This window comes from Sciurus vulgaris (assembly GCF_902686455.1).
Source record: "Sciurus vulgaris genome assembly, chromosome: 3".
Classification (NCBI taxonomy): Eukaryota; Metazoa; Chordata; class Mammalia; order Rodentia; family Sciuridae; genus Sciurus; species Sciurus vulgaris.
This window is the reverse complement of record NC_136463.1, coordinates 27254326-27275824: the sequence shown is the minus strand read 5'-3', so window position 1 is coordinate 27275824 and position 21499 is coordinate 27254326. Positions and strand designations below refer to the sequence as shown.

At 49.4% G+C, this 21499-nt stretch overlaps 1 protein-coding gene across 1 annotated transcript; it reads right to left on the bottom strand.

Annotated features, from left to right (window-relative positions):
* Positions 1 to 15780: 15780 nt before the first annotated feature.
* Positions 15781 to 20669, bottom strand: TMEM92 (transmembrane protein 92). Its single transcript, XM_079132486.1, has 5 exons — positions 20464 to 20669; positions 17843 to 17868; positions 16914 to 16988; positions 16568 to 16763; positions 15781 to 16347 (listed from the first exon to the last, which is right to left on the bottom strand). The coding sequence occupies exons 1-5, from the start codon at positions 20545 to 20547 to the stop codon at positions 16234 to 16236; spliced, it is 495 nt and encodes a 164-aa protein (XP_078988612.1). The 5' UTR covers positions 20548 to 20669; the 3' UTR covers positions 15781 to 16233.
* Positions 20670 to 21499: the final 830 nt, after the last annotated feature.

Sequence of the window (21499 nt, the reverse complement as noted above, 5' to 3'; positions counted from 1 at the left end):
GTGGGAATGGAATTCAGTTTTGCAGGTTGTAAGTTTGAGAAGCGTATTGGTGGTTCTCAGTCCACGTTTAGTACATGACTAAATCACCCTGGATGCTGTGTCTCTTCTGGTATTTGGAAAGAAATAAAGACATGTGGGGGTGTTAGAAGCTGGAGCAGGCGAGAGAATCTACAGCACCAGCCATGCCACCAACCTGGCAGCTGCCACAGTGGAGTGCTTATTCTGTGTCATGCCCTGGGATGAGCTCCTTTTGATACCCTAACCAGAAAAAAACCCCAGCACGATGGCGTTGAAGAGATAGGATGCCCCAGAGAGACTTTCAACACTCCAGCAGCTCTGAATCAAAATCTGACCCACACAGTAAACCTGCTCAGTTCATTCTGTCAATAAGCACGTATTGAGCATCTACTAGGTGCTGGGCCCTGTACTCAGGGCTAGGTTTAAAGTAGTACCCAACCCAGGGATACACACATAAACAAATGCTTATCCACAAAAGAGCTCAATGCATTTGTGATTAACGTTGCCAAGGGAAAAATATACAGAGTGTTAGGGAAATAACACCAAGGGGACCTATCCTAGGTTGCCATCAGGGAAGGTCTCCTGTGGGGCTGACATTTGGGGCTGAGCCTAAAGCTAGATGGTAGGATGGAGGGAGGCAGGCTGAGGAAGTGGGGTAGCGGTCCTGAGGGTGCCCGAGTGGCCTGAGTGGCTGGAAGGCTCATGGAGGGCTTGGTAGTGGGGGTCAGAGTGTGCCAGGCCTTGCAGTTCATATTTAGGCTTTTGTATTTTAGTCAGAATAAAGAGGGAGGACCCTGCTTCTTTTGCTGAGGTGTGACTTGTGTGTCCCCGGGAGAGTTAATAAAGTGATCATGGAATTACTGAACAATTGATTGATCATTGATTCCCCTTTGAGTTCCATGTTCCTTTCAGAGCCATCTCCCATGGACGAAGCCATGAAGATGGTGACAGTGATACTTACCACCTGGTCACCCTTAAGGAGTCCCCTCCCACGCCTCCCACATAGGACGGGTCTGTGAGACCAATAGAGAATGGCAAGAGTGACTGTGTGTCACTAGGTAAAGGTTACAGAGGACTTTGGCTTCTGTTCTGAATCACTGGCACTGGGGGACACTGGCCTTGTCATGCGGACACTCGGACAGCCTCTGGAAAGGAACTGAGGCCTCCAGCCAACAGCCAGGAGTGAGTTTAGAATGGGTCCTGAGCCTTCTGAGACCGTAGTCCACTCAAAAGCCTGAGCTCTCCATCTTGAGAGACCCTGAGCAGCTCCCCAGGTGCCAACCCTCAGAAACTGTGTGAGATAAGTATTGGGGTATTTTTTGGGGGGGTGCTCTTTTTATTTTTTTGAGATGGAAAGGGGGAATCTTTCTTTGTTGCCCAGGCTGGCCTTGAACTCAAACAATCCTCCTGCCTCAACCTCCTGAGTAGCTGGACTACAGGTGTGTGCCACCAAACCCAACATCTGTTGTTTTAAACTGCTAACTTTGGAGACAATTGATAACACAGCAATAGATAATATACCCCCAACTATTGTTTTATTCAGTTTCTTCATTTAGCAAATATTCATCAAGCAGTTACTAATACCAAAGAAAAATCATACCTAATAATCTTTTTAAAATTGTAAATTGACAATTTATAATTGTATTTATGGGCTAGAAAGTGCTGTTCTATGTAATTCTAGTTGCTCAGGAGGCTGAGGCAGGAGTATCATGAGTTTGAGGTCAGACTCAGCAACTTAGCGAGACCCTGTCTAAAAACAAAATTTTAAAACAGGCTGGGCTCCAAGCAACTTAGTGAGACCTTATCTCAAAATTTAAAAATAAAAAATAAAAAGGGCTGGGGATGTAACTTAGCGGCAGAGAGTCCCGGGGTTCAATCCCCAGTACTGGGATTGGGGAGGAAATTGAGGGATACAATCTGATTTTTGTACAAACGTGCGTGTGTGTGTGTGTGCGCGTGTGTAGAGAAAATGTCTTGAAGGTTTTTTTTGTTTGTTTGTTTGTCTTTAGGTACTGGGATCAAACATGTGAATAGGTAAATTCACTAACCTACACCCCTCAGAAGGATTTTTTGGGGGGGGTACAGGAATTGAATCCAGGGGTGCTTAACCACTGAGCCACATCCCCAGTCCTTATATTTTTAGTTTGAGAGCAGTTCTCACTGAGTTGCTTAGGGCCTTGCTAAGTTGCTGAGGCTGGCTTTGAACTTACAATCCTCCTGCCTCAGCCTTTCAAGTAGCTGGGATTATCAGACGCCCAGCCAGGAGTGGATTTCTTTTTCAATTTGCATTGATGTGGTCTGAATTTCTCTATGGTGAGCATGTGGAACTTTTATAATTAGGGGGAAATAATGCTGTACTTTCTCTTTGGAGAAATAATGTTTTTTTTGAGATAAGATCTTGCTTTTTTCCCCCCATGCTCAAGTAGTCCTCCTTCCTCAGCTTCCTGAGTTGCTGGACTACAGGTTGTGCCCTCATGCCCAGCTAAAGCTAAAACCATCTTCAAGTGCCCTCCTGGCAAAGCAGGCAGGCAGCATGTTCAAAATGAGCCCTTCACGTGCAACATACATGTCAATTACCCTGGGCCGGTTGAAATGCAAAGGTTGAGTCAGGTTTGTGGGGGGAGGCTGCGACCCTGCATTTCTAGCAAGCTTCCAGGTGCCCCCAAGACCACTGGTCCAAGGACTGCACTAGCTGTGGAATGCAGCAGCAGACCTCAGTGCGCTGGATCCAGATCCTGACTTTGTCCTTAGGATGTTTCTTAGTCTTAGAAAAATATGTCTGCTTTGCTGTTCTGCAGGTGCAGCTGGAGTTACCACTGTTAAAACACCCTCCTTTGTCCCTGATCCTCTCTAGACACTGAAGGGTGCCTGCAAACCAGCTTTTCAGGTCACTCCACCTGCCTCTTCAAGACAGGCGCACACTGACCTCCCCTGAGTGGGTCCTGGTCTCCCAGCTGCCAGAAGGGGCTGAGCCCTTGCTGTTCCCATTTGTTGGTCTGTGTTCCTGCAGTACCCTTTACTCCCAGGTGGTGGCAGCAGAGGATCAGGAGTCCCAGAGGACTGCTTCCCACTTAGTGACTGGCACTTCTAATTGTTTTTAAATGTCCTTTAGATAAGTGGTAAGACAACCTGGGCCAGTGCACATCCTTATTTTTTAGGGTTTAGACTCCGGCTTCCCACCCCAGCCAAAGAATTATGCTATGGGAAGAACTCGGGATTAAAAACAGGCCAGAAACCATCAAAGGTTTTATCTGGCACCTGAGTCACCCTCAAGTGCTACGTTTGGAGTTGCAAGTCCATAAAAGTCAAGGAAGAGGCTTTCTGGGCATTCAGGGCCAGGAGAGAGGCCATGGCTGTGGCCTACACTGGCCTGAGATCAGGCTGTGACTGGGGACTGCAAATTCACCTTTTACCTTGTCCTCGACACCCGTGAGCTATCACACCATTTACTGTGTGGCCACAGATTCAGTGAGGCTGGGTCGGTGGCCACTGTCCCTCAGCTTGAGTGACAGAGCTGGGCCTCAAGGCCTGAGTCCTTTCTCTACACCCCTCTGTCTCCCCTGGGTGACATGATTTTTTTCTTTAGGCCCAGGTGCCACACACTCATTTACAGAGAGGAGGGTTTTGTTAGTTTGATTTTGTTTTTCTTGAGATTAACCAATCAGAGTGTATGTATTAAAGTGATCTGGGGCCGTCAGGGTCACCAGTTTCTAGGACGGTTGTCGAGAGTGTGACTGGAGATCACAGGTGGGTTTAGACTAAACCACATTAAAGGTTGAGGAAAATGGAAAACTTAGCAATTCATGGAGGCTGAGAGAAACTGCCCAGGGCCCGTTTGTCTTCTGAGTGTTTCCTCCACTCCAGCCACACAGGTCCACCACGTTCCTCAAGCCTCGTTGGGTTCCTAACCCTCGCTCCCCCACCCCCACTCTTTTCCTGCTGTCCCTTTGCCTGGAAGGCACTTCTTCTATCCCTAAGGATCATTTCCTTACTGCCTTCAATCATTTGCTCAAGAGGCTTTTCAAGAGACCTCCCTTGCCTCCCTGTTTAGTTGTAACCCTGGGCTCCGCAGCCTGACCTCTTCTACTTTACCCTGTTTTTCTCCCTAGCACTCCCCACCTTCTAACATACTAGATGATTTGTTTGTTTATTATATTTATTGACTTATTGCTATGTTTACTATATATATATATATATATATATATAAATTTTTTTTTTTTTTTTTTTTTTTTTTTGTACTGGGGATCGAACCCAGAGGCGCTTAACCACTGCCCTTTTTTAATTTTTAATTTTGAGACAGGGTCTTGCTAAGTCGCTTAGAGCTAAGTTGCTGAGGCTGACTTTGAACTTTCGATCCTCCTGCTTCAGCCTCCCAAATTGCTGGGATTACAGGTGAAGGCCACTACACCAGGTTATACTGTTATTATTATTATTACATTATTATCCTCAGCGTAGTCTCTGCATAGATACTGGTTTTTCGTCTGTTCATTCACAGCAGTATCCACAGATCCTAAAACAAGGATGTCCACATAGTAGGAACTCAAGAATGAATGAATGATTGAATCTGAGTTAGACTGATGGTTACATGTCAAATATACTCTGGACCTACAAGGGAAATGTTAGCCCACAGACAAGTGCAGTACTGGGAAATTCAGATGTGGACGTGCCTCTGACGTGTGGGGGACATGTGACCAACCATAGTTGCACTGGACTGAAACATGGCATATTGTCATGACAGAGTGACATGTGTCTACTCAAGCAATGCACGAGTGGACACATGTAAATCAGGTAACAGGAAGTGGCAGAGCCACCATGGTGACATGAGAGCTGAGCATGCTCAGCGATACTGGGCAGATCCAGACAGTGCAGGTGATGAGCCCAGGACAAGGAGACTTGTCACACCTCTGAGCCATTTCATTACAATGCAGAGGTAGCTTTGCATGATGTCCATATCAAACAACTTCTGCTTTCCTTAGTCTGTATTTTTTTTTTTTTTTAAAACCAACTGTTTCTTTGATCTTTTCTTTTTTCTTTTTTGGTACCGGAGATTGAACTCAGGGGTGTTTAACCACTGAGCCACATCCCCAGCTCTTTTTTGTATTTTATTTAGAGACAGGGTTTTACTGAGTTGCGGAGGGCCTCGCTAAGTTGCTGAGGCTGGCTTTGAACTCCCGATCCTCCTGCCTCAGCCTCCCAAGCTGCTGGGATTACAGGCGTGCGCCACCGCACTCAGATTTTCTGTTTTTTAAAGTCCCCATTTCATTTAATTCTGCTCCAATCCTTACTAGCTCTTTCCTTCTCTAACTTGTGGTCTTCATTTGTTCTTTTCCCACTACCTTGATGGGTAATGTCAAGCTGCTTATTTCAGAGCGGTGATGTAAGCATTTATTGCTGCATAAAATACAGTTTACATAATAATCAATGTAGATTTTTGTGGTGTTGTTTGTTTGTTTGCAGTACTGGGGATGGAACCCAGGGCCTCATAGAAGCTAGGCGAGGGTGCTCCCACTGAGCTATGTCATCGTCTCATCTCAAGTTTTGGTATTTTGTGTGTCCACTTTTATTTGTCTAAAGACACTTTTAAATTTAAAAAAAAATTGTTCTTTGGTTCATTGATTGGTAAGGTGCATGTTATTTAATTTCTCTATATTTGTGAATTTTCTGAAATTCCTCCTGTCATTGATTTCTCCTTTCATACCATTGTGGTTGGAAAAGATACTTGATATGATTTTGGTCTTCTTAAACTTGTTAAGATGTACATGTGGCCTAGCATCTGGCCTGTTCTGGAGAACGCTTCACGGGTGCTTGAGGAGAGCATGCATCCTGCTGCTGTTGGACGCAAAGTCCTAAACACATCTCTTGCCCCTTTGGCCTGAAGTGTAGTTAAAATCTGGTGTTTCCTTATTAGTTTTCTGTCTGGGCAATCTGTCAACAGCTGAGAATGAAGTAATGAATTTCCCTACTATTATTTTACTACAGTTGACCTTTCCCTTCATGCCAATTAATATTTGCTTTAGATATTTAGATGCTCTGATGTTGGGTGCATATATGTTTATGATTGTTATATCTTCTTGATGAACTGACCCTTTCATCATTATAGAATAACCTTGTCTCCTTTTACAGTTTTTAACTTAAAGTCTATCTGATCTGAGGTAAGGATACTAATCCCTGTTCCCTTTGGATGGACATTTGCTTGGAATCTTTTTCTACCTTTATGTGTCCTTAAAGGTAAAGTGAGTCTTCTGTAGGCAGCAGATTGTTGGGTTAAAAAAATCCACTCATTTGTGCTTTCCTTACAAGAAAAAAGAAAAAAAGAAAAAGACCCCCATTCCAAATATCCTGATGCTTGGAGCCTCTTCCCAGAGTTCAGGAATAATAATAATTATTATTGCCCTGGACTCCTTTGGCAATAGAGTAAAACTCAACTTGCAGCTCTCTTCTCAGAATAATGCCTAAATGCTTTTTCTTTGGTACTGGGGATTGAACCTAGGAGTGCCTAACCACTGAGCCACATCCTCATGCCTTTTTAAAATTTTATCTGGAGACAGAATCCTGCTAAGCTGCTTAGGGCTTTGCTAAGTTGCTGAGGCTGACTTTGAGCTCACAGTCTTTCTGCTTGAGCCTTCCAGGTTGCTAGATTCACAGGTGTGCACCACCAGGCTCAGCTTCCGAATGCATTTAAATTGCATGAGACAAGATACTGTGATACAAAGAAAACTGATTTTATTAAAATGCAGTATTCAAAATATTTGGGGGAAATTATAATAGAAATAATGCACATTTCTTTATAAAGACATTGAGTAGTAGAAACTAATAACAACAACTAACCTAACTGCAAAATGGATTTTCTTTCTTTCTTTCTTTCTTTTTCTTTTCTTTTCTTTTTTTTTTTTTTGTTTTTGGCACTGGGAATCAAACCCAGGGTCTCATACACAGAGTGTAGTCAAACACTCTACATCCACTGTATTGCAAAGAGGTTTTGAGTGTAAACAGTGTTTTGAGATGTTTGCAACAACTTCAAGGTGACATAAAGCATTGTGTTTCTATGTGACAAATCCCCTCGTACTGCTAATACCACCAGGGCTGTTGCCTACCTTCGTCATGAAGGAGGTGCTGACTTTCACTTAAGAGGTTTGTGAGTCAGCAGGGTTTCTCCATTTCAGTTCACAGACTCTCAGAGTTCTCTCCAGGAAATTGGGGACCTCATATCCAGAACCCTCCCCTGAACTACAGGGAAATGGCATGTCCAGGCTAAGGAAATTCAGCTTCTAGACTCTTCTCCTTCAAGGAGGTCAGACACTCTGCTCTTAGAGAAGAACCGTGGCCCATCAGGACTGGGTTTGTCTGGAAGAAAGGGCACCAGGCAGGGGTTTCTCTGTCTGCTTGCTGCAGAGACACAAGCCAGCAAGGGCTGCCCTACCATGGCAGCCAGGACTGGTGAGCCCCCCAGTGGAGTGTGAGCTGGAACCCTCCCTGAGCCCCTGGGCATCTAGTGCAGAGGGCCCGCTGGAGCCAGAACCAGCAGGACTGACCAGGAGGGGAAGTCGTTAGGAATGGCGGCAGTTGGCCATCCAGGTTGTGTCCAGGGGCTGAGCCCCCTGGGAAGAGGCTGGTTTAGACAGTCCTGGAGGAACTTGGCTGGGACAGATTACTGTCACTGAGAAGTTCTGAGGGACTGCCAAGTGTTCTTAAAATCAAGTCCCCTGGTTCTCGTGGCTTATTCTTAGGACTCTCCTGTCACTGAGACTTGCAGAAGCCACTCTACAGTCTGGTGTTTTCCAGGTAAAGGACAGTCAAGGGGTGGCTCCAGTGGCAAATGGACAATATCCATCCTGAACTTGTGGGGATAATTCTGACCTCAAGGACCCTGTGTCTCGGTCAGGTCAGATGTCCAAGTTCAGACTATGGGAAACAGGAATCACAGCTGTGGATGGGGTTCGTGTTGGAGATGGGGGCTATTTAAGACGTTTTGCTGGGGTCTGTGAATTGCACTGGTTGCCCGGAGTCAGGCAGAATTGCTTTTAGAGAGACCAGTAGTTGTTGGGGTAGGAAAAGCACCTTGGTGAACATGTTGGTTGGTGGAAGGCAAGGCCTTGTCAGAATGGAAAGTCTCAGGTTGGAAGAGTTAAAATGCTCTTCAGAGGGCTGCAGTGTGGGGTCCTCCGGGACACCCCGATGAGAAGAGAAACCCACCCAGGCTGCAGGCATGGCCCCGGGGCCAAGAGCAGAGGTAGAGCAGTCGGTGTTCTGAGCTGTAACTCTCTGGGCATTCTGCTGGTGGGATTTGGGGTTGCCCCAGGGCACCCTGAAGGCCTATTGCCTGTGGGAGTCTCAGAGGATTCTGGAGGACAAAGGAGTTGGGAAATGACAGTGATGTGGCTTCTTGGGTCCCCTGGGATTGTGGCCAAGGGATTCTGCCTGTTTTGGGTGGTGATCTGGCAATCTTTAGGTAGCTCAAATGGGACTCCCTAAGCCACATGTCCCTTTGACACCTCTTTGGAACCTCCACAAGATTGCCTCATGGAGTTGAAACTCTGCCTGTGGCCAGACAGGTCACCAAGGACCTGATAACTCACTGTGTTTCTGGAGAAGTTCTTGCCTGGCTACAGATTCCATCTTGTTACACATTTCCTGTCCAAGCTGTTGGGTCACCTACTGGGCAGGCCACTCTTTTATCCCCATATAGTATCACATTTTGCCCCAACTCCTGAAAACCTATCAGGGCCCATTATACCCCTCTCTGTTTTCCGGAACCTTCAGGAAAAGTCAGATTTGCACAACGGCATTGCCAACAGAGCTGGAGGAGGGCTGTGTCTAGCGCCAGGTGAGGGGCAGGAGGGGCTGCCAACTGCAGGAGCTGGGAGGGTTGGCAGGGAGCCACAGGACCATGCAGAAAGGGCACCTGGCCTCTCCTGCAAGCCATCTTCATTTCTATTAAAGGCAAGGGTGACCTCAGAAGACTGGAAAACCTGGGGCCCCACAAGCAGCAGACACTTGAGTATGTCTCTGATCCCTTTTTTAGCCTTGGTTATGAGGATGTTTATTGGCTCAGTTTAGTCTGACTCCTGCATGAGAGTTTTGCAGAAAGGCTTGGGCCCCTTTGGTCCTGCCTCCTGTGCGAGAGGTTGGCCACACGTAGCGCGCGGTGCCTGATGGTCCTCACCTCTCACAGGTTGCCTTTGTTCTTTCTATTCTCAGTTTCCTGCACCAACCCCCCAGATACCAGTTATGTTCCGATGATTTTCTATTTTTGTCTTTCTCTTTTGTTTTGTAGATAGGAGGCATGGATGAATTTCCTTCCAACTGAGGACTTTGGAAATCTCCAACAGGCTCTGCAAGTGTCACGTGGCACCGCAGGAAAAGCAGCTGAGCAGAAATAAGGGAGAGCCACCACTGGGACCCTTGCCATTTAAGTCTAGCTTAGACAGCCACGGATCGGGGTCAGAAGGAGGTCCCAGCCTTCCTCAGAGTGTTTCCTCATCTGTAAAGTGAGGGGGTTGGTGTGGGAGGCCACACTGAGCTCTGGGGGTTACAAGTAACAATACACCAACTTAAAGTAGCTTGAGCGAAATGGAGGATGTATGAGCTTTTGGTTGCCAAAGAAAAGCAGAGTAACCAGGCTATGGCAAGACAGCTGGACCTCAGAAATAAGTAGAACCAGGCAGTGGGAGGCCATCGGGACTCTGTCTCCTCTCCTCACTTTCCTGGGAAAGTTGGCTTCATTCCCTCTCACTCAGCAAGGTTTCTTCATGAAGCTGCTAACCTGGCTGCAGGTGGCTCCAGATGGCTCCAGATGGCTCCAGATTCTTCACTTGGACCTCTCCACTGTCTGGGCAATCTGAGGACTGGACAGATTCCATGGGCTGCAAATCTCAAAGGAGTTCTTGGAGGGGCTCTGACTGGCCCAGTATGGATCAATGTCCACCTCTGAAGAGCGGTCAACTTTGGCCAGGGAGGTCAGGTCACGTTGGGCAAAGCAGTTACCCTCAGCCCCACAGTCATGATGTGAATGAGTCTGGGGACAATTCCAAGAAAAACCAAGGGCCCAGGCTTCTGGCAACAATGTGTGTCACGCAACAGGTTTGAATCAAATTGTCCAAGTTTCTGCCATTGCTGTGTCAGAACCCCACACTGTCTTCCTGAGATGCCAAAGATCTTGCCATCCTCCATGCTATGAAAAGCTTGCCAGGAAACTCTACTAAATTTTGAGACAAGTGTTGGTCAAATATCAGTTAAAATGGTTGAATTTTCTCAAATGGATAAAATTAAAACCCAACATGGTGTATGTAGCTAGATGACCAATAGACTATCATCTCCAAGGCTGAAGTCCCTCTTTTCTTGTGTCATCTCTTCTGGTGTGACCAGGTGCCACACACTCAGTCATAGGAAGGCCGTCCTCAGGTGAGGAGGAGGGAAGAGCCAGACGTCTTCGTATTCGTCACTGCACTCAAGTGACTGCGAATTACTGCAGTTTAAATAAACTGCAACCCATATAAAGCCATAAATTGGGCCTTTTATTGGGCACTAGGAGAATAACCTACATTTGATCTAATGACATTTGCCACTATAAAAAGCTCTTGAACCTAGAAGCCGGAAACTGATTTTTCAAAAACTTGTAATTTTGAAGTCTGTATAGAGTCACAGGCAGTTGCAAAGATGAAACAAAAAAGGTCTCAAGTTTCTTTTGCCCTAGTTTCTCTGAAGACTGATGGTTACATTTTATACACAGTATCGAAATCAGGAAATCAGCCTGGGTGTAATGGGCGGGTGTAGTTCCATGTTATTCTATCACATTCAGACATTGGTGTAATGACCACAGCTATTGAGATGCAAAGCCATCCCATCACCGTAAAGATGCCCCAGGGAGACCCCTGCGCAGGCCACCAGCTCCCTTCCCACGTCTTCTCCATCATTTTGAAGAGACTGAGTTCCAAATCCAACTTCCGACCTTCCCCGTTGTGTGACCTTGGGCCAGTGACCTTTTGGATGTTGACCTCCTCCTTTGTAATGAGACAAGACTGGATGACATCAGCATTTCTCCCAAATTTCCATGGGATGATGTGATCTCAAAATTCCACAGTGATTCTGAGAAGGAAAATGGGGTTTTATGGTGAAATACTTTTTTTTTCCTCTCTCTCTCTCTCTTGCAATGCTAGGGATCAAATTCAGGACTTTGTGCCTGTTAGGTAAGCACTCTACCTCTGAGTCACAGCCCCAGCCCAGATGGTGAAATAAAATAGGGAAATGTGGCTTTAAATAATGAAAAGGTGGCTTTTTTTTTTTTTTTTTTTTCTGTGAATTCTTAGCCCTTTTATAAGTGCAGGTGAATTCTGAGTCTTCCAATGTGAGATGTCCATGCAGCATTTTCCAAATTTATTTGAACATGGAATGTTCTTCTGTCCCCTTTAAAAAATGTCTTCTAGAACTAGCTTTTCAGGGAAAATACTTTTGAGATTGTTGTTTCAGATGTTCGCTCAGGTCCATCCCATAAGACTGTCTAGGGATATATCCTCTGTATTGTGAATGCAATTGTGTTCCCCAAAAGATATGTCCACCTGGAACCTCAGAATGAGACCTTATTTGAAACAAGGTCTTTGTGGATGCAATTTACATAAGCACCTCAAGATGAGATCATCCTGGATTAGGATGATCCCTAATCTAACAAAGAGTGTCCTCACTGGATGGAAAAGTAGAACACACACAGACTGTGTGAATCTGTAGGCAGAGTTGGAAGGGCAGCCACAAGCCCAGGGACACCAAAGATGACCAGCAGCCCCCACAAGCTAGGACGGGGTGTAGAATGGATTCTCCCAGAATCCCCAGAAGGAAGAAAACTGCGACACCTTGATTTCCCATTCTTGCCTCCAGAACAGTGAGAGAATAGGTTTCGGTTGTTTTAAACCACTCAGCTTGAGGTTGTTACAGCAGCCCTAGGAAATGAATTCTCTGTTAAGAATTTGGGCTGGGCACCACCATACCTGTAATCCCTGGGACTCAAGAGGCTGAGGCAGAGAGCTGCAATAGAGTGAGGCCCTGTCTCAAACAAACAAACAAACAAACAAACAAAGGGCCTGGGCTCAGTGGTGAAGTGCCTCTGGGTTCAATCCTTCATTTAGGAAAGAAAGAAAGGATGGATGGAAGGAAGAGAGAGAGGGAATTTGGGTGATTTTGAAGCAAGGCATGGTCTCAAGTTCTCAGGAGCATCCAGCTGCTTCTCTCCTCAGGATCTTTGCACATGCCAGCCCCTCTGCTGAGGGCTCTTTCCCGCTTCCTTTGCATGTCAGCCTGCTTCTCACTCCTCAGGAATGAGCTCATCGTCTCTTGCTCCAAGGCCACGCCTACCCACCTTACCTAGAGCAGTGCCTTGCCTGCATAGTTCTCTGTATCACACACAAACGTTTCTTCCCAGCACTTATAGCATAGGGTATAACCACAGACTCCCTGGTTGGATTGTTGGATCAGCGTGTATTTTGCATAAGGGCAGGAAGGGCATTTGGTTGTTGTGCCTCCTGTGCCCAGGCCTGGGATAGAGCCTGGTACATGGGAAGGGCTCACTATTTATTGGGAAAAAAGAGAGGGAGGGAGGCAGGAAGAAAGAAAGAGCACAGTGAGTCCTTGGGCTTCCAATGAGAGGTGTGGGGTAGTTCAGCATAGATGTCTAGAGTTCAAGGGGATAAAGACTCGGGATTCAGCAGACAACAGATGGTCTGCGAAGACACAGCCACTATGTGAGTGAATGACACTGAAGACAAGAGCAGAAGACAGAGCCTCAGGGTCAGTCACCACTCAGAGATGGTGGAGGAGGGGGAGGAGGAGGAGAGGCCGAGGAGGAGCAGCTGGCGTGTCCAAGGAGTGTCAAGGGAAAGGGCAGTCAGAGAGGTCTGGAAGGAGGGTTCTTCAAGAAGCAGATAGTGGCCAAGCGTGTCAAATGCCAAGGAAAGTTGAGGCCAGGAAACAGACCTTTGGCTTTAGCAAAATTTAGGTCACTGATGATCTGGATGGGAGCCATGTCATGTAACGATGGGGACAAAGGGCCCATATGGGCAGCAGGGAATGCAAACAGGGAGGGAGGAAGTGGGACAGTGTACAACAGAGGGACTGAGGGAAAAGAAGGGTGGCAGGGGGCTGGGGAGATAGCTCAGTCGGTAGAGTGCTTGCCTTGCATAGCACAAGGCCCTGGGTTCAATCCCCGGCACCACAAGAAAAAAAGAAAAAAAAAAAAAAAGAAAAAAAGAAGGGTGGCTGGCCACATTATAAACCCGTGGGGGAGGGGCGACCAACCACAGGGGTGACTTCCTGAATTCTCACTCCCTGGGACATTGCCACCCACCCACCCGACCAGCCAGGCAGCCAGGCAGCTGGGCAGCAGCTCACTGTTTCTCTCATGCAGTCCACACCCAGTGCTCATCGTGATCCTGCACAGGTTAGGCTCATGGGCCTCAGTGTGGCAGGTGTCCAGGTCCATCACTGTGTATCCCGAGTCACATACGTGTCCTGTATGTGCCACTTGTCTCAGCCCTTCCAACCTCTTCCTCCGCAGCAGGGCCGGAATTATATAATCTGCCATCCATCAACGTTCACAAGGTAAATCTTCACAAACCTCTAATGCTGCCTCTAAACAAAGCCCAGTCAACGAACCTCTTATATTTACAAAAGCAAAGGCTTGCTTATTGCAACAAAGAAACAATGCTAAAGTACACAAAATCAAAAGCTCTTTTTAAAATCGTCCACCTCCCGCTGGGCACTGTGGGCACGCCTGTAATCCCAGCAGCTCGGGAGGCTGAGGCAGGAGGATCCCGAGTTCAAAGCCAGCCTCAGCAATGGCGAGGCACTAAGCAACTCAGTGAGATCCTGTCTCTAAATAAAATACAAAAATAGGGCTGGGGGTGTGGCTCAGTGGTTGAGTGCCCCTGAGTTCAATCCCCAGTATGCCCTACCCTCAAAAAAATTCTCTACCCTCAACCCACATGGTGTCAACGACCGTTAAATGCAATGCGTGGTTCAGTTCCTGTCCTTCTAGAGTTTGTTTATATATTTGCAAAGAAAAAATATACATATATATAATTTTAAAGTGTAATGATGAAGTATATGTATAAGACTATTGTTCTGCAACTTGCCTTTTCTCTGTAACAATGAACAATGGACACCGTACCATGTCGGCTCAGGGCTATGGAGCCACTTGGTGAAGGCCGCATGGCGTTCACAATGTGGATGTCCTTGGCTTATTTAACATCAGTAACACTGACCATCTTTTCACCCCCATAGCCACAATGTGGTGATAGACATCGCTATGAGGATTTGTGGCATGGGCCCTTCCGAAGGCTGGTTTCTAGAAGTGAAATTGCTAGGTCACATGTAGTTGGCCTGTTCCTGGGTAGCCAGGCCAGGCATAAGTGCCTCTCACATAGTAGGAGCTTTGGAAATATCTGTGGCATGAATAGTGTCAGATAACTACCTGGGAAGGTCCCATTTCTTTCTTTCCCACCACCAGTGACCAGGGAGCCTCTGAAGCAGTCACACTGGGGTTCGAGACAGCCTGTCTTCTTCAGGGCACTTGGATATTACTGGGAAGGAAAAGCTAAAAGCCCTATGTCATTTTTGATGACAGGAGAGTGGGGTCCAGGCTGAGGGTAACCACCTTCAGGACTCCAAAGTCCATTGCTCAGCCTCTTCCTCCAGGGGTGGGTGCTTACCAGTGAGGGCAAATGCCAGTGGAAACTTCTCTAACTGGAGCTAGCCAGGCATGGATGCCCAGACCCACGTAGGTTCCTTCTGCCCCTTCAACTAACCCCCGAGACTCCACTTAGGTGGTCTCCTTCCCTGCTGCTACGCCTGGCACTGTCTTACCAGCAACTACTGTCCTCCCTCCAGGCCAAGTCCACTGGGTACTCCCATCTGACAACCCGGTTCCTGACATCTTTGGGGATGCCCATGCCATCTCCCAGCCCTGGTTCTGCCCCCTGCTGGGTCCAGATGCCATACTGGGAGACCCCCTGCCAGCACACCAGAGCTACTTCTACCTCCAGTTCTCCCAGCAGCTTTGGCCAGTCTCGACGCTGAGCTCTGCACCTGGAGAGGAGGGCAGGGTGCAGGCCAAGGGCAAAGGTCAGGTAGAGGCGCCTGGTACCAGCATCTCCCTCACTTTGCACCACCCAGGCCCGGCTCCAAGCTCCAGGCTTTGCTGCAGACCCCGTGGGGACTAAGCCCAGGGATGCTCCTCTGCACTACAGGGGAGAACCTTCCTCTTAGGGGTTCAGATGCTCAGCAGGGGCTGAGCTTCAGTGCCTAGAATTCAGACAGGAATGGAAAAGCAGAGCGGGATCTGCCAGCTCCTCTCCAGGAGATTCCAGGGTGGGCTGATCAAGGACTCCAGGGGCTCCAGTCCACCAATGCCCACCCACTTCCCTCTCCCGGCCTTCTCCGCACCCCACCTTCTCCCAGGAGTCTGTTTCCAGGCTGCAGGCTTTCCCCGGGTCTCACCAACACACAGCAAGGCAGTCATGCCGTGACCAAGTTCCATACTTCCCAGGGGAAGTGGAGTGAGTATGGGATGGAGAAGTCACACAGCTGTCAGAGACCTCGAGGAACTCGAGGTTCAAGCTTGTCCATCATGGATGGATTGTGCTCCCACACTGACGGCCAATGGACTCATCATTGGATGCGTCACTGGATTTCGTGCTGTACCCCCCTCCCTCCCTTCCCCATCATGCCAGAGCCCACCTCCCCACCCACCTCCTGACACAGCCAGAGGCAGACTCTGACCACAGTCAACTAAAATTTAATAATCACGTGTTTTGAGCATGTGTTGGGAGTGGATACACCAGGGTCTTCTCCATTCGGGTGGAGTTGGAAGATGGCTCAGAGCCCGCCCAGTCCAAACTCCTGCCGGTACAGAATTCTCTCCATAATATCCGAGCTAGCTGACCAGTCATGGTTTGTATGTCTCCAGTGACAGGGCTCTCTCTACTCTGCAGAGCAGCTCAGTCCACTGCAGGGACCTCGGCTTGGATATTTTCCTCCTGGCAGCCTCTAACTCGGGGGAGGGGACACTGCTGCTCCACCCCCAGCCCTTAGGACAAGAGGCAGCTGGAGAGGAACCAGGGCAGAAAAAGCAATAAGTTAAATCCAGGAAGGACCAGAGACGTGGCAAGATGGATGGGAATGTTCCAGCAGTCGCAGAAGTCTCTGGCTTTCTCCTGGAGGTGCCAGGATGGCTCAGAAGGCTGGGTTGTCAATGCCCCTCAGTGTCCCAGCATGCTCTTCAGGCCTGAAGCTGTAGGGAGGGGGCGGCTCTATGGGAGGCAGGACCAGGGTGGGTTTCAGAATGACCTGCAGGAAAAAGAGGGCACTCCGTCTTAGGACCTGAACCTGGCCATCACCACCCCCAAGGCAGCCCAGGAGAGGGAGATGCAATGCTGGTCTCAGAGCCCATCCCAGGATTGAAGGGCCCCCTATAACTGAGGTCCAATCCTGTCCCTGTTGCAATCTGGACAACAGGGAGGGACAGCTTGCCAAGGAGCACATCAGGGACTGGGATAGAGAAACCTACCTCACTGTAGGGTGGTGGGGGCTCAGAGGTAGATGCCATGACACTCTCTTGGGGGGCAGCGGAGGGTGGGCCTGGGAGCCCTTGGTGATCCACTGCAGGCTCCCTCTCCAGTGCCCTGCATTTGCTACAGAAGCGCCTAGCCAGGCTGCAGATGCACACGAGGGGCAGCATGACGAGGAAGATGATGATGAAAATCCTGGGGGAGGACCCGCCAACATCCCCTGAGTGCCCAGGCCACCCCGCCGCACTCCCCTCCCGTGCCTACCCTAGCCCCTCAGCAGGATGTCCAGTCCTGTCCTGGACCAGTCCCTACATGGATACCGAGAGAAGCTGGTCCTGGGCTCACCTCAAGGGGCCGGAGAAGATAGTCATCTCTTGGCAGCAGTTGTGACCACAGCACTTGTGTCCTTGGGTACAGGTGCTGCTCAGGGACAGAGGAATGATCAGTGGAGAGGCAAAAGGACCCTGGCCTCCCCAAACACCCACTGCCGGGGGCTCAAGCCCCCTAAGTGGGGTAAGGGGACAGGTGCCACTCTGAGCTCAGTGGCAGGACCTGGTTTCCAGGCTCAGCTTGTGACGGGCCTTGTATGCCTACTGAGTTACTCCTTTCTGAGCCTCACTCTCCTCAACTGTGAAGCGGGGGAATAAGAACCCCACAGCCTCCCTGTGCAGGTGCACTTGAAGGTTGTGGCAGCCACAGCATCTCTTAGTGACTCAGGCGATGCAGACAGAGATGTTCCAGAGCCAACCCTCCACAGAACCATGGAGTGTAAGGTGGGTGGGGAAAGGGGCTTCTGGAACATTCGATGCTGACTTGATGGAAACTTTCTGCCCAGACACACTCACCCCAGTCCCTCCTTATTGGGCTCAGGCTCCCTGGGACTTATATATTAGTATCAGCACAGACAGTTTGCCCACTACCCTCCTAGAACCCTCAGGAAAGCTGACCTGAGACTGCAGTTGGAAGGTTTGGGATGAAGCTACTGACCTGCCCACAAGCACAGACTTCCCCAGGGTTGGCTAGCGGAGGGAAGAAGGGGAGATACCTCCCTCACCCTCTCCCTGGCCCTCCCCCACCTCTCTCTGGAGAGGGAGGGGGATGGTTTCTTGGAGGTGAGGATGATGGATGAGCTGTCTGTCCCCTGACCCAGGAAGGCAGGTAGAGTATGATTTGAAGTTAGGCAGGTAGGGTAGATTAGATTAGGCAGGTAGGGTGTGATTTGAAGTTAGGCAGGTAGGGTAGATTAGAAGTTACAACCAAAGGCCCAGACTTACAAGAAGATGTTACATTTGGGTGCTCCCTGTGGAAGAAAAAAGGCAGAGGTCAGGACTCCTAAAATGAGGGATGGGGGCTCCACTCAGATGTTGCTCAGGTGTGTCACAGCCAGCAAGTCCCCAGTGGACTCAGCCCCTCCCTCCCTCTATCATGTCCCCAGATCATGACTTGGAGATCAGCTGCCCCCTGGCCAGTAGGCTGTCCTTCCCCTTCCAAGACTCCCCCAGAGTATGCATTCATTCCAAGTCTGGAAGCTCACTCCTCCTGACCACTCTTCCAATTCTATGTGGTCCAGGGACCAGCAACTCTCCTCATTCATGCCCGGCCCAAGTCACTCAGGATACTTCAGCCAGGAAGACTCTAGCTATAATGCAAATCAGATCACCCAACAGCCTTTCTGGAAGCACTCTTCAGTAGCTCCTTGGGTACAGACCCCAGTAAGCAGCCTTACCCCCTCCCCCTCTGCTATCCCAGGTCCCTTTCTTTCCCTTGCAAACACACCTTTTACCCCACCAGAGTCTCCATTCATCCTTCAGATCCCAACCCAAGGAATCCTTGCTCTGCAGAGAGGCCACGAGCCCTCCAGTCCTCTCTCCTCTCCCCAGCCAGCTCCTCCCTGCCTCCTTCCTCTTCTGTATCAGTTCTCCACATCCCTTATCAACATCAATCATACTAGATATTTGACTTTACCTTGTTCATTGTCTGCCCAGGTGGAATGGAAATTCCACCTGGGGGCTGGGGATTTTAGCACTGCTGAAAAACCCCATATCAAAATATTTGCAGAATGAATAAATGAGCATTCAGTGATTACCTGGTTTTATTTCATTTTATCCTGCCTGCTCCAGACTGTGGGGGAGGGATACAGGTGTGGAACAAAGAAAATGAGATTATCCATCTCCTGCCCTAGCTACCTGGGACAAACAATCAGGGCTCAGGAACAAGAAGCTAGCTTTGGCAAGACCACCATTATCTTCACACTTTATTTAAAATCATCAGAATAGCAGCCAGGCACAGAGGCACACATCTGTAATTCCAGCAACTCAGGAGGCTGAGGCAGTTGGATCACAAGTCTGAGGACAGTTGAGACAATTTAGTGAGACCCTGAAGAAAGAAAGAAAGAAAGAAAGAAAGAAAGAAAGAAAGAAAGAAAGAAAGAAAGAAAGAAAGAAAGAAAAGAAAAGAAAAGAAAGAAAGATTGGGGTTGCAGCTCAGTGGTACAGCACTTGCCTAGCATGTCTGAGGCCCTAGGTTCAATCCCTAGCACCATAGAGTAATAATAATAAAAGCAGCATTTTGTGGGTTAATCACAACCATAAAGATAAGAGTATCAAATGATATTCTTATCTCAGTCTCAGGCTAAGTATCTTTTCATAAACTCTGTCCTTTAGTGGGGTCCAAAGGCGGAAGGAACCTGCAGGTCATCCCAGAGAGGTGTCTCCTAAATCACACAGCACACGGAGGTGACTTACAGAATTGGAGGCAAACCATAGGGTCCAGGGACTCAGTCGTGCCTCTTGCCCCTCAGATCCCATATTCTGTCCTTCCCCTCTCTCCAGAATCCCAACTAGGAAGTGATGGAAAACTAGGGGGTTTAATCAATCAGTCCCAGCTCCCATTTGGGAGGAGGAGAGTCTTTCTCATGGATTCTGACTCCTCATTGTAACCAGCGGGTGGTTGGTCTGAGCTGGTTCAGAGCCTGAGTTTTATGAAGCATCAGGGTGATGTGCAGCAACCCAACTTACTCTGGATGGGGACTGTTAACAGTGCCTGCCCCTGGGCTGTTGGGAGGAGTCAAGAGGCTACTCAGCCCAGTGCTGCCAGGCTGACCATCCACTGACGGAGAAGGAATATCATTTCTCCACACCTTGGGGAGCAAGCTCCAGACTTCCCTCAGATTCCCCAACAGAAGGAAGTTAAAAATGCCTCTTCCAGTCCCAACTCAGTTTGCAGAATTATTGGCCATCCCAGGACAGCATATCCCTCCCCTGTCTTTGTAGAGCTCATGGGGGCAAGAGGAGGGCTCAGGCAGTGCCCAAATGCTGCCTCCCTTGAAAAAATCCCCGGTCCAGAAGTCGCCCCAGCCCTGGATCAGGCGACCAGGCCAGATATTACTACAGGCTGGAATTCTATCCCCATCCCTAGAAGAGGTGAAGAGCCTTTTCTCCCCTACGGCACAGAGAAGCACAGTCCCAGAGAGGTCTGAGACATCCCCAAGGTCACCCAGCACTGGAGGAACAGAGTTCGGGAGACAGACACCTGGCCCAGCCTCCAGACGTCAGGCCCGCTTTCTGACGCAGACGGGAAAGAGCTGGAAGGCCAAGGCAAGACTAATATGAGGGTCAAAGTTCCATGCAGAGAGAGGCCCAAGGTGTCCGACGGGTGGTGGCAGAAGTGGTCCCACTGCACACTATCCCCAAAGGAAAAGGAACCCAGGTTTTCCCAGGGCCTCTCTCTGTGCCTCTACCTCCACTTCCAGGGCGGGGGAAAAAAAAAAAAAAAAAAAGTTGCTAATTGCGTATGGTCACAAGGAAGTCCTGACAATGGAAGGTGGTGACCTGGCTCCAGAGGCATGCATGCCCCTGCACCATAGGGTAGGGCCCTAAGAGCTCAACAGCCTTACCTCCCAGGCGATCACCCGGTGGGGGCCAGCCAGCAGGCTGAGCAGCAAGGTGGGCGCCAGGCCCGGGACCCAGGAGTCCGACATCCTAGCACCGAGGCCACTGAGCTTCCGTGTGTAGCCGGAGGAGGGGAGAGGCGGGGCCGCGACCTCTCCCACTTTTCTCCACCTATGGGGCCCCGCCTCCGAATGGGGGCGGAGCTGATGCACCTGGGGTGGGTCAGACTTGGGGCAGAGCAAAGGCAGGGGACTGGAGGTGCGGAGGGAGAAGTCTTGCTTGGGTTTTGGAAATTTCGAGGTAGAAAAGATTCACTGATTAAAAGAAGAAAATTGTGGGGTCAGTTCAAGACCGCTGAGTTACCTTGCTCCCCTCTGAGTCCCCTGCCCCTGAGTCCTAGAGTTAAGGAAGTGGTACTGTGCCTGTCAGGGAATGGCAGAGGGGAGGCAGGCAGAGAAGCCGGGCCCTGGAAGCCCCTTCTCATCTAGACTCTTCGGGGGACAGAGGTTTAAGGAAAGGGAGGCGGAGGCTTGGGGTGAATCGTGAGAGTCTTGCATGGTTGGGGTCGCCCCATAGTGTTTCGGCCAAGAATGGGGGTGGTGGTGAAGGGAGGGGTGGCCTGGCAGATTACAAAGTGACCTGAGTCAGGAGAAGGAAGACCCAGAACACAGCACTGGTACCTTCCAGTTCCCGCCCTTGAAATCCTGCGGGAGGTGTACATTTCCTCTTTGCCTAAAAGCGAAATTAAGGTCCTAGGGTTCGAGACTTATCCGCCGGGTCCGCGACCGGGGCAGAAGGTAGCGGGCTGAGCGGGGGCGCGGGCGAGCAGGCCCATCGGGATTGCTGGAAGACCCGGCAGGTGCGGCTCGGGCGGGAGCGGCCGGATTCCGACCCTCGGCGGCCACCGCTCCAGGCCCTCCAAGCTCGCGGTGCGCACGAAGTCTGGCCGCCAGGTGGCAGCATCGCCCAGCGAGGATCCCGGGAGCCAAGACGCGCGGACTGAGACGTGGGGCTGGGACCTGGCGCCTTCCTAGCGGTCCC

What these genes read in the sequence shown, in the direction of transcription:
- TMEM92 (XM_079132486.1), bottom strand. Translation starts at nt 20,547, where the DNA reads ATGTCGGACTCCTGGGTCCCGGGCCTGGCGCCCACCTTGCTGCTCAGC. An exon ending in ATCTTCTCCGGCCCCTTGAG is followed by an intron (nt 16,764 to 16,913) that starts GTGAGCCCAGGA and finishes GTCCTCCCCCAG; the next exon opens with GATTTTCATCATCATCTTCC. An exon ending in CCCCACCACCCTACAGTGAG is followed by an intron (nt 16,348 to 16,567) that starts GTAGGTTTCTCT and finishes TTTTTCCTGCAG; the next exon opens with GTCATTCTGAAACCCACCCT.